The sequence below is a fragment of the Diachasmimorpha longicaudata genome, chromosome 2 (assembly GCF_034640455.1).
Source record: "Diachasmimorpha longicaudata isolate KC_UGA_2023 chromosome 2, iyDiaLong2, whole genome shotgun sequence".
NCBI lineage: Eukaryota > Metazoa > Arthropoda > Insecta > Hymenoptera > Braconidae > Diachasmimorpha > Diachasmimorpha longicaudata.
In genome coordinates this window covers 12636201-12654252 of record NC_087226.1, presented here as the reverse complement: position 1 = coordinate 12654252, position 18052 = coordinate 12636201, and the positions used below count along the sequence as shown (strand labels likewise).

The window sequence follows — 18052 nt, the reverse complement described above, 5'->3', positions numbered from 1 at the left end:
CTCATCGATCTCCTAAAAAATCCATTACCGTAACAAAAATACCAGAAGCTATCAGGTTTGTCTGAGTGAAATACAGCGACATAAGTGAAAGACAATGATAGAAGAAAAGAAGGCAACGAAAACATGTGATGGTAAAAAAGGGACACAGCTTGAGGGAAAAAGTGAACGGATCTGGCTGATGATTCTCAGCGAGTTGGCGAAAATAGAAGCTTCCTCACAGGAAGAAACCTTATCCATAATTGATTATCTTTTAATCCAAATATTAACTATGAATATCCACGAATACTGCTGTTAATCTTGATATTTTCCAGAAATTTTCAGGATTCACTTTAGTATTTCTCACATCTATTTCAGGAAATATATATTAATCGGCGAAAAATTACAGACGCCATCAGGTTTATCAAAGGAAAAGCCATGTAGGCTTGTAGCATAAGGGAAAACTAATGATTGAAGAAAAGGCTGTGAGAAAAACATGGGATTGTAAAAAAGACATAGCATCAGCAGAAGAGTGGACGGATTTGTATCGATCCAGTTGCCTTGGCACACGCTCGATTAGACATGGATTGCACCGACTCAAACTTTTCACTAGGATCGTCTAAGGCAACGAGGAAGACAGCACATTGCAAACTGAAACGAAGAAGAGGGTAAGGAAAAAAAATGTTGAAGGAGTAGGGGAAAGACACGTTCATTGTTAACCCTCAGTGAAGTGCGATAACCTGAAAGTAAAAGGAACGACAGCGGAGGGTGACTCGCGCGCAAGCGCCTATTCCGCCATTGCTTTTTTCCCATATTGACTTGTCTACCACGTGGCAATACTAGTTCTCCAATTTGGAAATGGGGGAAAAATTTTTCTATTGAAAATAACGGGGACAGAAGGGATGTCATCAGTTTGACCTCTTTGATGAACCTGGACTGGGTGATTACAGGCTATCACGCAGATGTGCTTCATTATTTTCACGGAGTGATCCAGCATCACTGGGCTCTGATACTCCAGTTCTGCTTGTACAATCTATTCCGATATTTGTCGGTAAAATATCAGTTTTCCAAGCACTTCAATGTGAATAATCCTAGGATGACTATTGGTTTGATTATCTCCTAAGTACAACCACTTTGTCCAATTGAAAGTGATTCCCCTTTCTCTCAGGATGAATTGCGAAAGCCAGAATGACTCAAGGGAAAATTATTATTAGAAAATACGGTACGACCGGGAGAAAAAAAAAAAAAGTGCGTCCGGTGCTTTCTAGCCGGCTGACTCCATTGTCGGGAAGCGACCTTGCAGGAAGAAGGGCTCCCTAGCATCCCAAAATAAGTGGTCCTCGGCAAGAACCACTGTGAGTACAGTACAAGCCAGCGTTGAATTATTCATACTTTTCTTTTTCGGTGATAAGCCAATTTCGATACGAACAATTTCCCGGAGGCTAAGGGGACGAAGCGTATACGTGTTTAGAATCAGTTTGCCAGGATGAGTGGATGGTGGACGTATTCGTTGATTGAACAGTAAAAATGAGGATAAGTTGACATTACATTCGTTCCATTAATGACTCCCACCACTCCATCATCAACTTGATTTTCCCCTCAGTTTTTTTCTTTTTTTTTACTTTCATCACAAATTGCCCTCCGCTGTTTCACTGTTGAATCATCCAATCTGCACTTGGCTTCTTTTTTCCTACAAACTTTGCACACACGCCTTTTCTCTGTTAATTAAAGCGGGGTATTTTTTTCACAACAATGATTGAAAGAGGTTACGCCCATTTATACGTACATAGACATAAATTCTGCCACTCAGGGGAGGATAAAAGAGTGCCACTCGATCTGTTTCGAGTACACTTTCACGCGACAACGCACAAAAAGACAGCTGCGGTGAGCGTCATTCCGGGGATATATATCTACATATACATAAAAAAAAATGCCAGGCCATCGGATTTTCCCAGAGCTAAAAAATCTCTCAAATAACAATGCCCTTGTATCAAATCACTCAAAATGTCTGCCAATCTATTTTATCGATTGTTGTACATTTTTTTTAATTTCTTAATTTCCTATAAAACTATCCGCTAACATTTTCCCATTATGGATGATAAGGTGAATCGTCTCGTAATTTTAACTGAATATGTTCCTCCGTGCAAGATGAAACGTGACGAGTCAGCTGTCTATTGTAGGTGAATCACAAATACCCATCTTCTCCAAAGCGATCGGTTCCAATAATATCAACAATATATCTCCAGTATTAAACCGATATTATCATCCTAACTGAGAATGTCATTTATACCTGCTGCTGATATACGTGTTCAGTAGTCACAAATAGAAAAAAGAATCTACACATGCAGAGGTTAAACGATTAATTAAACTATTCTCAGAGACTTTTATGTCCATCACGACGAGATGACTTATTTATCCATTGGTTATTTCAGAACTTACTTTTTTATTCATAACCTCATTGTCATTTAAAGTCTTGAAATTACATAAAGTTAGATTAAGCTTATGTACCTGCTCCATGCATCATACACTAACAGACTGACGATTTATAGCAGTGAGACTATAGTTAGAAAATGGCTGAATTATTTTATTCTAAAAGCATCCAATATCGAATACTCCCCTGGATAAACTGTTCGCAATCTCTTCAGGAAGTGCACTCTGAAGAAAGATCGCAATCGGAATTGGTGGAGGTTGTTAAAAGAACAACAGCTGGTATTGGTTTTTGCTTATATTTGACTCCTCCCAAGAAATGATGACCTAAAACTTTTATTCTGCTTTAAGAAGTGGAATCCAATAGCTTCCACTTCTGCTTTCATTTATTTCTCCAAATATCTTTAAATCTGATCTAGAGCTGAGGAATTTCTTTCCGATAAGTCTCACATTTTGCATCCTTCTTCTGTTGTTCTTCCAACATTATCATCAAACTCGGGAGGGGAAGGGGCAGAGATTTGGTTATTTTTCTTTTAGCTAACTTGGCGCCGACTCATTAAACTTACTGAAAGATAATGAAGATAATAACTCACCAAGTTGGACGTACATCTTCGGCCTGACATTCTCCTGCCATGCGGCAATGGCAAAGCTAAACATTGTGATAGCCCAGCAGCTGAAGAACAGTTGCATGACGTTGGACTTCATCCTGATGCACAATAAACTCCAATATTCACCAGTTAAAAAAAAACACGAAAATCACATGAACCTCAATAATCACCACTTAATTACCGGAATGACAATTTGCGAGGGATTGTGCTTCCAACAATGACGTGGAAAATACAAACAAATGGGAGGGGAAAGGGGACAAACGACTATCGATCGAATGTACTTGAAAGCATCACAAGGAGAATTTTTCAAAATTATTCATTTAACGATGTTGGAACAGACTGTTACTCTTTTCAACTGAAATAACGTCAGTCTCAGTCTTGGTTTTCAAACGTCGCCAGGGTTGAGAGGTCGCTCATGGCAACATCGGTCCGGCGCCTCTGCATACTGGCCACTTGTTATCTTTTCCTTTATCTCCCGTTAATTCCCCTAGATTTTATCACTCACTTCATTGATAACAGCACTAATTAACCGGAAATTATTAGTATATCTACTTGGATGCCATTGGGTCTTTTGTCACTAGCAGGCTGAAGTTTATGACACGCCGGATGGGCCACGGCGGGCCGAAACCGGTGAAACGCGACAGGTGAAACAGGGCGAGGTGGACCTTCACACACGCGAGGACAAACGACGACTCTTCGAGGGGGGGGAGCTTTTTTTTTAACAACCAATGGTTGTCAAGATGATACGCCAGAGGGCTCAAGGGGTGGTGGTTTTAGATTTATGCGCAACAGTCATCTGCGCACGTGAACGTGGGGGAAGTAGGTAGACTAGTGATCACCAGGGGGTTGAGAGGAGGAGAGGGATGGAAAATCGAGAATGTTGAAATTAAATGTAAAAAATGAGTGGAGAGGAAAGAATTGTTAGTTAAAAAAAAATATAGAGAGGAAAAATAAAAATAAGGGGGGAGGGAGGATGGAAGCACCCGTGAGGGGGAGGGAGGGGGGAGAGGGGGGAAAGAGTCGGGAAATCGAAACGGCTGAGAGCTGGGTGAAAAAGATGGAGAATTAGTGACCAACACTGAGGGCGGCTGAAAACGCTCGGAGACGCGCGAGGATGAGTGATACGAGGGGAGGGGAGGGAGAGGGGAAATTCGAGGATTTTCAGAAGACGAGCTCGTCCTCTTCGCTTCGATCTCCACCTTGTTATGCAGCGGATGTTATCCACATGTTGGGGATTTGGGACTGACGATTGGATCGCCGATCTGTGAACAGATAAAATTCAAAATTTTTATTATATTTACAAATGATTGTGTTGGGATAGTTTTTCTATTTGTGTGCAAACTATTTCACCCTCTTCCCAGCCCTTTCCTTAAATCGATTTCCCTCCCATGATTCTCCCCAAAATTCATCACAATTTTCTTAAGAAAAAATGTCAGTTTGGGAAAAAGGAAAAATTCACTTTCGCCGCTCATATCAGAGTCGATTAATCATTGGACGTGTGCCTTAAGTATTCCCTCGAGATAATAGTGAAACGCAGGCGCGATGAAATTAGACCTTAGTGGTTATGGTTGTATGCTAATGGACACAAGAGACAGAGAAATGTTGGTTAGAACGTGTATGTGGAGTGCGTAGAGAGGAACGAAAGGGGGATGGGATGGGAAGGGAGAGGGAGGGATGCACAGGGCTTATTGTTTACTCTGGTCATGTACTAGCCAGATATTACCCTCACCAACCCCCCGAAGTCGATAAACTCAACCGGATGATCATTGTCGTTGGTCGCGAGGTACGCCTTGTACCTGTATAAACGTAAATACATTGCGTATATTGTATGAATGCATCCGTGAATACATGCGCCTGGATACGTAACTGTTCATTGTGAAGTTGTACATAGATCATACGGGGGATAACACTCGAAGCGTAACCCACGTGTATTTATTTCGGTATTTGTTTATTACTTTGGTGAGATAATGGAATCGGGGGACAAAAGGGTGTTTAATGGATGGTGCTGAGCACGGAAAAAAAAATGATGAGAATGAATTCCCTCTTGTTAAGGGTATTTCACGTTTTCTCTGGGGCATTTCCACTCAATTCACAAGCGAGGAAAAAAGTTGGAGAAAAATTATCGCATGTAATACCACAAGAGCTCCGAAATTATCGGATATTTCCCGATAGGTTCGTTGCAAACAAATGAACGTGTCAAGTTTTCCAGTTTAAAAATCACGAGCGCGAAGCGCGAGTGATTTTTCTGGAAAACTTGACGAGCTTATTTGTTTGCAGGGAACCTTGAGGGAAATATCAGATAATTTCGAAGTTCGAGTGGTATTCGGGGGATTATTTTTTGCATCCAAATCTTGGCCGATAGAATTGCACCATGAGACATAATTTTCAACGAATTGCCATTTAATCTGTCAGATACAATTGAGGGTTACTTCAACATTTGTTTTTTTTTATATATATCAACATGCAAAATTTCCAGTGAAATTTCCAAGAATATCCGCTGAAATACCATGTTGACTATACAAAATAACGTCGAATGGTGCAATCCTATTGGCCAAGATTTGGATGGGAAAAATAATCGGAAATATCACGGAAAATTTTAATGTACCACAGGTTATTGTCGACTGACGGTTTTCATGAAATACCACAAGCGTTAAATAATTATTGGATTTTTCGTGCTAAGTGTCCCTGGAGACAAATGAAGGAGTCGTATTTTTAGACTAAAAAATATCAAGAGATTTTCCCACTGAAACATTAAGTAGTTATTTAAAACAATCAAGAAAATTCATTAAAAAGTTGAAAGTTCTGTACCTCATTCATAAGAATTTCTTTTTTATCTATTTCTGTTTTTTTTTTGTTCTATAGTGGACACGATCCTCTAACAAATTCCATTAAAAATAAAAAAAATTATATGACTTTCGTGGATAATATCTTACGATTTGTTGAGCTGGGAATCGACATCTGTGGATGCAAAAATTATGGTTCTCTATACAGTGAAATTTACCGCACCTGTACAGTATTTTTTTCCTGGCAACGATGCGAATGACGCGGGAATGGACGAAAGTGAAAATTTACTGTGCCGTGCGAGCTACAATAAAAATTCCTCCTTTTTCACAGCACTCTTGATGAATTTTGCAATTTCAGGACAAATTACTCTCTGATCTTTAGTCACTTTTTACTTATTTATTCAGGCAAAAATACGCTGATCAGAGGGTGATTTTCCCCTAACGTATCTTGTGCGTGGGGTTATGAATCTAATAGCGATTCAAGACCACTCATTCGTTGAGCTCGACCACTTGACTCGCACCTCCTCGGAGAGAGAGAGAGAGGAAATTTATGTCAATTTCGGTTTCCCTTTGAATGCTGTGCCAATTGAATTGGTCACGAATTATTTGATCCTTTATTGGATAGAATTTCCACTTATTCTGTTATTTTTGCCAGTCGATCCGGCAAACTCAAATATTGATAAAATTCCAATAAAATTTGTGTTCATTCCAATGTATATGGAAGTATGTGTTAATTAAATTGGCTATCGGGAGAATTTTGAATTCCGAAAACTCCATGAAAATTTATGATTTTCCGACAGCAACGGCCAGCTGAGGGTCGCGTGGCTGGTTCCTAAAGGTTAATCATGTCTACCTGGGAATTTTCCAAAATTACACAGATCCTTAAACACCAATAAAAACGGGAAAGCCTATTGTTACGGCCGTAAAAATCTCGTAAACCGCAGCAAGTCATATTTTTCCAAATTACAGTAGCACACGAACTATCAATACTATCAATTGAATTTCGACTACAGATACATTTTTTTTGTTTACAAAGGAAGGAAATTCAGGTGAATTCAAATGTCCCCAAAAGATTGACATCGAGAAAAATTTTGCCACCCATCTAGTGTGAAAAAACCCCAATGTATAACTTGGAAATTGTTTAAAAAAATAAGGAGGTACTCGTCTCGAGAGATAATGGAGGAAGAATTAAAAATTTACGAACGATACCGCATTTCGTTGCGTCCACCTAAATAACTGAGAAAGTACACTAACTGTATTAGAAAACTGCTCCTCGGCGTTAGTGAGGTACATGGCCGTAACGAAGGTGAGCCTGTGAGAGTAGTCGTGAGGCATTCTAGCTTGAGCTAGTAAGCAAGAGGGGGGCGGGGGGGGGAGGTAGGGAGACCCTGCAGAGAACACCAGAAATGTGATATACTTGAGAGAGGGCCGGAGCGCGCGACAGAGCTTGCACTATAGGTCATACCCCGGCAACTCGAATGAAATACCGATTCACTTCCGAAACGACCGGTAACTTTGTTACGTCACTTCCGAGTTTTAGGTGAGAGGAAACAACCGAGGGAAAAGTATCAGCCAGAGCCATCTAACATTTGGCCTTGTTCGTAAACTCATTGTCTCTCCATTAACATTTTTCCTCTCGCATCCTCTGCTTTTAACGAAGGACGTAACAAACGTGTCGGTTTTTTTTTCTCATGAGGATCTACTCACAGGAGAATACGAATGCAATTAATTTTGACGGACAAGGGAAGGATCAAAGTATTTGAATCATTCCTTCTGCCCCTTTCCTCCGCGAAAAAATTCAACATCCTGGCTGCTGGAGCAAAGAAACATTGTTTTTTCACGTTTCCTTCGTGTCTGGGGGTTTCGTTGGCACTTGGGGGGTTCACAAATGCGGAAAAAAATTTACCAACATTCTAAATTCGATTTTTGCGACAGTTCATTTTCCTCGGAATACAAATCCGAGATCAGCCTCCTAGCCACGGGGGCGAAAAAAATAGATTAGCTACCATTTTGCGTAGGTTAATACTCAGCTGAAATTGGCTGATAATGAGCCCCCTAATCCGCCAACAAATGCATGTATATGGGAAACCGGAAGGGAGCGAGAAGATTCTACAAATGCTCCGAGTGACTCCTTAAATACCGCAGGTAGACGGATGCCCTCGGCGTACGTCGAATCAGACTGATGATTTTTTTTCCCCCCTCGATCTACATCGGCAACTGGGAAAGTGAGGCCGTTTTCCCTGGGATCAATAGCCGAACAACACGAGCCCATGGACTAGGGAGATGAGAGGAGAGGGCTGCCGTCGGTTTGGGAAACGTCGGGAATGTGGTTCGCCATGCAGGACCCCCCACTCCATCTAACTCACCCCTTCTCTCTTCACTACACCCCTCATCCCCTCACCATGAGCTTCTCACTCTTCTCTCCTTTTTCCCTTTCCCTCTGAAAGCACCGCGTGATAACGTGTACACTGGGATCTGCCAATATCGGCTCGACTTTACGGGCCAACCAATCAATTTCCAATTATCGTGGGGGAATACATTCGTAATCGACCAGCTGCCGGTTGAACACATACCAGCATTTATAACAGTATATGATTTTTTACGTTTCATTCTTTCATTTGTTCATTCATGTTGAAATAAATAGAAATAACATTGAATAAAGAGAGGAGAGGCAAAAACAAATGTGGTGGTGGGGGGGGGGGGAGAGATATATATATTTGTTTACGATTGTAGTTTTTCTACCTTTTGAAGATTTTTTCTTCTCACCGAATGTCAAAGGATGGGAATTTTTTTTTTTTCACTCGATATTGTATTCCTCGCGTTTAACGAGGCGTTTATCTGCATCGTATCGTGAAACAATACGTGCTCGAGATTGTTTATCACGGCGGATACGGGTGATCGAGGGGAAAGGGGAAGCGTTGGGGGAGGGAGGGACACACAATATGGGGTGATCGATATTTATAACTATTGTTTTTTTCCTTTACAGTTATGAGGGAATTGTAGATCGGGAAATTGAACAGGCCTTGTTGGTACCTCGGATTGTGATGATGTTACTTTTTTTATGGTTAATATCTGCTGAATGAATGATCCTATTTCAATTAAGCTAGTGTTATTTTTAAGGGCTGAAGTAAAGCACCAGAATGGTATGAAATTTTTCCAATTCCACAGTGTCCAAGCTGAATTAATGGCAATTGAAGATATTGTTTTTGGTTTTGATTGGATGATTTATAATTGGTCAATTTTTAATCACCAATTTTTTGTCATATCATAGCTATTGACAAAATAGTTCTATTAATTGTTTTGTTGATAAAAAAATAACATAAATACTTATATTTATCAATTGATGTATTGTCCTTAATTCTCGAAATCTGTGAAAGGTTAAGTAAATTTGTAAGGGAATTGAAAAATATTTGTTAAAAGAGAAAATTATCTCTATATGCAAATGAATTATGATGCAAAAATCGCAGCATTCTATTCAGCGGGGCACTTGCAAAATGGCAAACAAAATCAGTAAATCGTAATGGATTCATTTATATTCAAAAAGCTTCCCAGAATCGATTTGTCGACAAATAAAACAAATTCCCTGAAGCTCAAACATTTTCCACTATGTCCTCATAAAAACGAAATAGAAAGAATTGAGAAAAACCGTAAAGTAACGAATGGCCTGTTTTGCCCCACTCTAACACAGAATAAATACACTAGCCGGTTACCGATTTTTTTTTTTCAAGCACCAGCGCACTCCTGAAATCGATGACGATGTTTTCCCACCGTACACCGAAACTCGCTTTACAATTTATGTTAACTACACATGCATTATTCAAACTCCTCTCGATTGAAAGAGAGCGCGACGGAGAGAGAGAGAGAGAGAGAGAGACAGAGTGAGAGCTGAAAAAACTGTCATTCTCACCCATGTGCAGAGGGTTTCACCGAAATCTCAGCAATATTTACTTCCATCATTTTTCAAAAGCCCGTAACGATAGTTCAACAGTAAGTAAAATAAGAGGGTGAACACTCTCTTTCTCCCCGTTGAACACGCAACGTGCCATGCAGAATTGAAGGCAAATGGAGTGGAATCCATTCGCTCGTGTAACTGTCGGGGACTACACTGCGTGACGCCTCTTTGAGAAGAAAAATTAGTATTTACGAAGGATAATCAGTTAACGATTTTTATGTCCGGTCAATTGCACGGTTTATACCAGGAAATACACTGGGAGAAGTAAAATATTTTTTCACAAACACACGGAGAGGGTAATCATGCACGGAAAGGTTTTTTTTTCATAAAAATTATCCTAGGTTTCTATAAAAAGATGAAATATTTATGATTCTACTATATGTTTGCAATGGCAAAAAAAATTTTTTTTGTCAAATATCTATTTCCTCCAGAAAAGTATTTATTTTTTCAATACCCTATTTCTCCAGTTCAGTTATAACACTGAGTAAACTCCTTCAATAATCATAAACACTAAATAAATCATCGAGATTATTCCCTCTAGAAAATGAAAAATTACTAACAGATTTAATTGGAAGATAATCTCTGCCTGTGCAACATAATCATCCTCAAGAAGAGCAATAGGATTGTGAACGTCAACTTGAAACGTAATTAAGCTGCCCTGGAAGTGACTCAATCCAAGAAATATAATTTTACAAAAATAAATACTTCTCTCTCTCAAGTAAATCAACATTTGATAAAAAAAATTTTATTCATCTCTCAGAAGGAATGAGAAAATCTCATTTCCCAGTTCAAAATGCAAACTAATCACGTATAAAACATGATATATAAATGCAGCTGGATGTACTCAAGCTCAACAATGTCAAAAAACTTTTTTGTAATCTCCTCGTCGACCCCTCAAAAATAAACAGCCTTAATTCTAATACCATGGTAAACAAATACTTCGCCCATCCTCGTGCACATTAAACACATGTCTGTAACTTCCATTGTTTGTTCCCATCAATATTTACATATAGTATACCCCAGGAACAATGCATAAATCCCGCACTGTATATGAATAATAAAATTCCACCAGAGAATAAAAAAAAAATATATATTTTTTTCTCTATAGGACGCTAATGATGATGAATACTATTCATCCCAGTGGAATGTTTTATTCCTCCCGTGAATACCGAGTATAAAACCCCCACACAATCAGCAATAATTCCCATTTTGTTGAGTTTTTCCCGTAAACAGATGAAAAAGAAAATTCACAGGATGAAGAAAGAAAAAAATTTGAAATGCGAAAAGGAAATGGAAAAAAATTGAAAAACCCGAGAAAGGTCAAAGAAAGTGAATTGAATGAATGAAAAGGGTATGGAGCATGATGAAGAGGAGAGAATGGAATTCGCAAACGCACGGCTAATATAAGAGTGGATGAAGTATTTTGCCTCTTTCATTTTACCAAAGCCACCCCATACCGTGCATCGTCTATTGCCCTACGCATATGTATACAGGTAGAGGGAAAGTCATTGGCGTCTCGTGTGGGGCTCAGAGTAGTATAGCTCGGTTAAGCACTTCTGTACATACGGAATACATTTCCAACCGTGAAAGGAGGGTGAGCAAGGGAAGGAGAGGCTCTCGGATGTAGAGCCAAGAGGAGTTGGTGAACGTCACTCTACGCTACTTCCGGAAGCGATAAATGTATACAGAGTATGCTATAACGTTCTCTTAGACCCACGTTGTTATGTCATTGGTGTGTGCATGGGTGACAAATGTCTGTCAATGCGTCCCATTAATTGCCCCTCAATTTCTCTTTTCTGGCCGGAAGAGGAATTGATTCGATACTTTCTGTGCGCAGTGGAGTGCAACAATAATGGCAACAAATATAGGATAATTAAAAAATCAATCTGATTTTCGAATATCTGCTCATGTATGATTGTACCTCTCCCAGAAGTACGACGACAGCAGACATTATTTTTTCAACTGCCTGGAACTTTTGAAAAAAAATCATTTATGAGTTTTATCACGAACTCTATATAGAATTTTTTAAAATAGAGAATTGAGAAGAACTCTTCAAACATAAAATTTTTACTAATAAAATATCTCTGGAAATTGGCTGTATTTTCCCTTCTCAGTTATTCTTAAGAGGTCTAGCAAAAAAAAATTGTCACAACTCTTGAAAACGTAAAATCTGAATTTATCATGTCATTGTCATCGTAAACATTGATATAATCAAAAAACAAATGGCAGAGACACATGGCTAATGGTCTTACACGACTCGTAAAATCGTCAGTGATGTGTGCCTCCACGTTACCAATGGAATATGAAAGTCTATGGTATGTACATGGGATGCACTTGATTGGCTGCGAGATACGACTCCTCTCTCTATCTTCATTTCACTCGTGGAATCCTCCCCCACCCCTCCCCCTTCCTATACGCGAAAAAGTAGCGAATTGAGAGAATTTTCCAGCGTCGAATGGTGTGTGTACGAATGTTATTTACGAGGAGAAACGGAAATGGATAGAAAAGGGCCATTGGGTAAGGGGGGAAAAGGAGTGTAGGCGACGAGCGAGAAACGTCAGAAATGCGCCAAGAGTGAAATAGAAAAACGAGTGTATGTATGTACCGAATACATACGACACTAAGGTAAAAACGAAGGACGATTCTGACTGTTCCGAGCGAGGTCTGAACTACGATTGAAATTCCCTCTGTCCCAATCAAACTCCTATTTTCCGTACTGGCTCTCTTGGATGTGACTTTAACGGTAACGGATAATGGTGATGGGTTGAAGATGGAGGGAATGAATGGAGAATACGGAAAATTCTCGAGTATTCAATGATTTTTCAATTCTAGGTGGAAAAATAATTCCCTAGTCAAAGGAGAGAAAAGTGTAATAACACGAGGAGAACGTTTTTTGTCATTTGAATTTATCTCGAGAACGATTGCTTGCGAAAGAAAATCTCTGGAAAAAATTTTACTTCAGTGAAAATATGTGCGTTCAACGTGAGAGGATTTGATTCAGTGGAACCGATTTACGTGAGAGAATTTAAAAATTATTTTTCCTTATAATAAAAATGATACAGTTAAAATTGGAAATGTTGCAGATAATCCCACGTGCACCGTTTGAAAAAATGAAGTTAATAATTTTAATAATTTTCCCTACACCATATTCAGTAGAAAATATCAAAGGAAATTTTTTTTCCATAGAATGCACTTTTAAAAAAATGCCTCTATAAAAACGTCTCTATTTTCTCAAAAATTAACTTATTATCCCGATAGCAGAGAATATTCCTCGCGTACGTTTCGAAGCAGAACGAGTGATAAATGAAATTAAGAAAGTTTTTCCTATTCGTAAAAACTCGGAAACAACCCAGCGTGAAATACTTTTTTTTTTGCGAAGCATCGAGGGAAAAATATTCGCCTAGAACAGTGTGATATTTTTTTTTGCCGCCCATGCAATCGAATACGGCCCTTCCTTTCAACAAAATTGCAAACTCTCGTTTCACGCGTACATATTGCAATTTCATGTATGACTATGAGCAAACAGAGCAAATAAAATAATTGACTGCTGTAAATGTGAGTGTTGGACGCTGGAGGGAAATTTTTGATGCATTTGTAACGGCATGACAGTAGATTTTTTCATTTCCCATCGTTGATGGAAATAGTGGAAAACGAAACGAATAAAATATCTAAACATTTTAATTAACTGCTAACGGTTTCGATCATGTGCTGTTGGAACGACATCCTTTCAAAGTCAACAACAAGAGATATTTTTCGTTGTTGGATTTTGTAGATATATTATTTTATAATGCCATGAAAAACAAAAAATATACTGATAACATTCAATTTCAACTTGATTGTTAGTTTGTTCTCCTCTGAAATCACTAGCTGACACAATGAAAAAAAAATATCGACCATTTTTTACGAATAAACCAACGGGTTGATTAATAAACCATAAAGTCACTTCCTGTGTACAATTGAATTTGATCTAAATAAAATCCTTAAAACTCATCTTTCAAATCCTCGTTAATGGGATACTAAAAAATTAACTACAATGTAAATATAGAATTGTTCAGTCAAGTTCGACCACTTTTCCATTGAATAATCCAACATTCATATTTCTAAACTACTCCACCCCAAATTCACGTACATGTATAATATAATCCACGTTCCATTCCAGAAGGGACGAACAAAGAAGAGAAAGAGAGCTGGAGTGGAATGGGAGGGGCTACTCCCCAACCCAATTGGTGACCAGATTACGGATCTCTATATAAAAACCCAACAAAGCATGGAAAGCCAGGGAATTCTCAGCACGCATAACACATCTTCCATCGTCCTCCAGATGCTACCTCAAGTGTGTGCAAAATGAATTTCCCTGCATTGCAGACAGGGGTTACATTCGTGTTCTTACAGTAATACTGATTTCAATACATATTTTCCCAGAGACTTTCATTAATCCCCATTGATACGCAATCACTTATTTTCTGAGTCCCTTTCTATTGTCGATGTCGTTGACTTTGTGTTATACGTAAAACGCATGCCAATGACGAGCATTAGTGAATTAACAGTGTGAGGGTGCGGACTAAGTGGAGCAATACGAAAAAATGTATATAAATATATATTTTTTTCATTTCGAGTTTCCGGGCCCAAAGAAAATTAAATATCCAACAAAAAATGTTTTTCGATATTTTCCTTGAAAACCTACTCCTACGGGAGAAATCCAATATTGTAAAAAATTGTAAGAGTGAATCATCTAACTATAATTACAATAAATTTTTAAAAAATATACATCACATATGAAACCAAGCTGCATTCCGCAAAAATGACGTCAGTAATTCCCCCGAGTAGCTCTTTATATTCCCTCCATGAAGAATAAAAAGGAGAAAGGAATTAGCTTGAGGGGGAGGGGGCGAGTTGAAGAATGAGACATCAATTGCACAATTGAGAGTCCTCTGCGGTCGGCAGATACGGTGTATTGAATCCCTAATAAAACCACTGAATGAAGAGCTTTCAAGCGTTAGAAAATAATCCAATAGAAACGAGATCACGTGAATTTCGCTCATCATATCAATCAATCTTGAGAATACGAATGCCCGTTGAGTGGCACAACTTCACGGTCGTATCCATGTCGGTGCCCGTAAAGTTGAACCAAAACTGGGTAATAAAATCCACAATTGTCACACATTGGCCAATAAGCTCAAGTTGAACGTGCTGCAATAATCGTATAAGCAGTCCAATATGAAAAAGCATAATTGGCTCTTGCGTATTACTGCCTCATGAAGAGGCCCCGAACGCGGAATGTTCGGTAATTTTTGAAAATGCAGATGTTTTCAATCGGATAAAAAATTCAAGGAATTAAAATTTTTATTTCGTTGCGCAGCAATAAAATGATTTGACTCGACTTGGCCCTTTGCTGAGTTTTATACAAGAAATATCACTTGAAACTTCCATTTATCCTGAAGTCCTGCATTTCTGTTTCTATCAAAAAAATTTAATCAATGAATGTGAAATCAGAATGCCGAACATCATCTCCCCCAATCAACGTTTTGTTCCAACACAGCACAATACCGGATACCCCATAAAAACAAAAAAAAATCTTAAAACTGATGTCATCATTCGTATGTCCCCTTCGTTGGCAATGCTCTTCACCCCTCACTCTCGTCAATTTTCCATAAAAATGGTGCCACAGGGGAGACCGATGACTCAGAGGGTGGTAGGAAATGGGGACGAAGAGCAAAAATATATTGAAATTATGAATTTCTGGTCATTTATTCGGTGGGAATTAATAGAAATCCGAAAAAGTCAGATAAATGGATTGCTGAAATCCCAATTGTCTGGAAATCACAATTAAGTTGACAATTATCAATTTCTATGGACTTTTAAGTAGCAAAAGATTCGTCTCACGCGAATCGAGAGGCATATAAATATGTTTAACTTAACTACAAATTTTTTAATAATCAAAAAACATCTGTGCATATAACCATCTGGCTCTCGCACCCCTAAATATCCTCTAACAGACTCTTCTGCTGGAGAATATTCCTCAACTTCCAGTTTCACTCTATATTCTAATAGAAAATGCCAAATTTTTAAAAATCTATATGAAACTTAATTATCCTCATTCTTCTGGACATTTTTCTTCCAAAACCTCCGCTGTTCCCCATATTATCTGCCTCTCAAAGCAATCCAAGCAATGGATCAGAAATAAGACTTCACGAATGATTTTCCCTAATCACCGCTTTGTTCAGACGACGAATAATTGACGCCCCATGACAAAAAAATAATTTCACCAAAGCGACGTCATCATCCGGCTGCCTCCCTCCCCCACAATATTCACTCAGCTCCTTCACCCTTTGCTCGTTAATTTTCCATAAAAATGATTCCACCAAGGAGAGAGATGACTCAGGGAGTGGTAGAAAGATGGGGGCGAAGAGCAAAAAAGGAAAGCATTTAGAACTGTAACCTATATTATTCACACGACAACGAGAGGGAAGAAGAGGAAGGGGGCCAATGAACCCTCGATGGCATGTATGCAAGAGAACTAATCATGATGCAGAAGAGTGCATTGCATATAAATTCATTGATTTATTCATCAGAAAAGTACGTGCGGTAGCGACAATTCCGGGGGCATATTTATTGAAACGAAATAAATTTGCCGAATAAAAAAATCATCGGTCTCCCCATTAATTCAACAATTTTATTCTATTTAACACTATTGTACTAACCGCAATGCAGTGAACTCCACGGGAGAAACATGCAGGGCTTCCCTCCGTCGTGAATAACGTGAAACGGGGGTTGAATGGGGGCTGTCCGTGACCAGAAGCACCGCATAACCAAATGCCAAAAAAAATATTCGGCCTGTCTATATCACCATATCAAGCGTCGAATGTATCAACACTCGTTGTAGCACTCGTTAATCCAGACACTGGCACTGTTACGCACTTGGAGTCATCGTGATTCGATTTTTATGGGGCTTTTTTTCAACACATTTTATTGGGTTTTATCGCGAGACGGTCTTACGATACACGCTGGGGCCCACCAAATCGATGTGTGGATGGTTACACACTTCCCAGCTGTCTTTTCCCTTTTATTCTCTTTCTCTCACTGCGCCGACACAGGAGAATGATGATGCGACAATGGTGCCGCCATCTTGCGTGGGGATGACGTCAGGTTCCGGGCATTGGTCTCATTGATTGGGGAAGGTTGCAACGCGCGGGAGACTTTGAATTTTTCGGGAGGACGAAACTGGATTTTGTATATTGAAAAGATCCAAAGAAATATCAGTGAAATAATTAATTAATTAAGGATTCCCTACCGTTCCTAAATAATGAATCGTATCGAACTGTAAATTCATTGTCATTTTAACATAAGTCGATATCAATGGAAAAAATTATACTTACCTCACAAGTTTTGTAGTGAAGTAGAAAACTCGGATAAGTACGAGAAAAAAGGAATTCAAAAAAGAGTTTACGCCTTGTTAAAAACGTCCGATTTAAATAATAACTAATTCGTCAATAATGGACTAACCGTAGGTCACTATGTCGCTGAAGAATTAGTGTATATATTTTATCAATTTAAATATTTCATGAATCATCCAATCACCAAAGATTAAAGGACTCAATCCCTATAAAATCTTCAAATTAACCCATAACTCACAATAATCACCAACTCTTTATGAATGCACTTTTATTAATAATCATGCATTGTACATTTCTCTTCCATTGAAATTTATTTACAAGAAAAAATGGTGCAACGTCGGTTGGAATAACAGCCGAACCCTAACAGGTTCATCTAACAGAGAAAAAAGAAAATAATAATAGAATTTCAAAGTAATCAAATAGTGGAAAAGCAGAGAGTATATTCTCTTTATTTTTTTTATTCGATGCCTGTAGGTCATCGTTTGCCATTTGCCGAGGTTCTATCAATATTCGTAGTCACTTTTATTCTTTCATTTTTTTTATTGATAAAAATTGGGATTATTATTAAAGCTATGCAAGCGGGATGGAATGTACCTCTGGCGTTGATATCTCTCACATTTTCATGATTAATTTTTCCTTCGAATGACAAACCACAGAAGACGGAAGTGTCCAATCTTATATCCAAACAGCCAATTTCCATGTTCCAAAAATCCAGAGATATTTATTAATGCTTGACCCCAGGAATAAATGTTTTCATTCGTCTCAAAAAAATTAAAAATATTATGTTTGCATAATTTTTCTCGAGGAATCCAATTTTGCATATCAAATTGGCCCCGAAAAAATCATATTTATATTCAAAAGCTCCTTTTGAAAATATATCGGGGGTCCCAATATCAGATTCTCGGGGAGAAA

General features: G+C 38.6%; 1 protein-coding gene across 3 annotated transcripts in view; it reads right to left on the bottom strand.

Annotated features, from left to right (window-relative positions):
* The window catches only part of LOC135173107 (semaphorin-1A), a 44946-nt gene extending 28095 nt beyond the window's left edge, over positions 1 to 16851 (bottom strand). For all 3 annotated transcript variants that reach the window (XR_010301249.1, XM_064139735.1, XM_064139736.1), the window contains exons 1-2: positions 16448 to 16851; positions 2997 to 4273 (exon numbers count right to left, since the gene is read on the bottom strand). Coding sequence is in view for 2 of the 3 variants with exons in the window: in XM_064139735.1 (XP_063995805.1) it covers positions 2997 to 3108 (112 nt within the window). In the remaining variant the exon portion in view is untranslated. The remainder of the gene's footprint in view (positions 1 to 2996; positions 4274 to 16447) is intronic.
* Positions 16852 to 18052: the final 1201 nt, after the last annotated feature.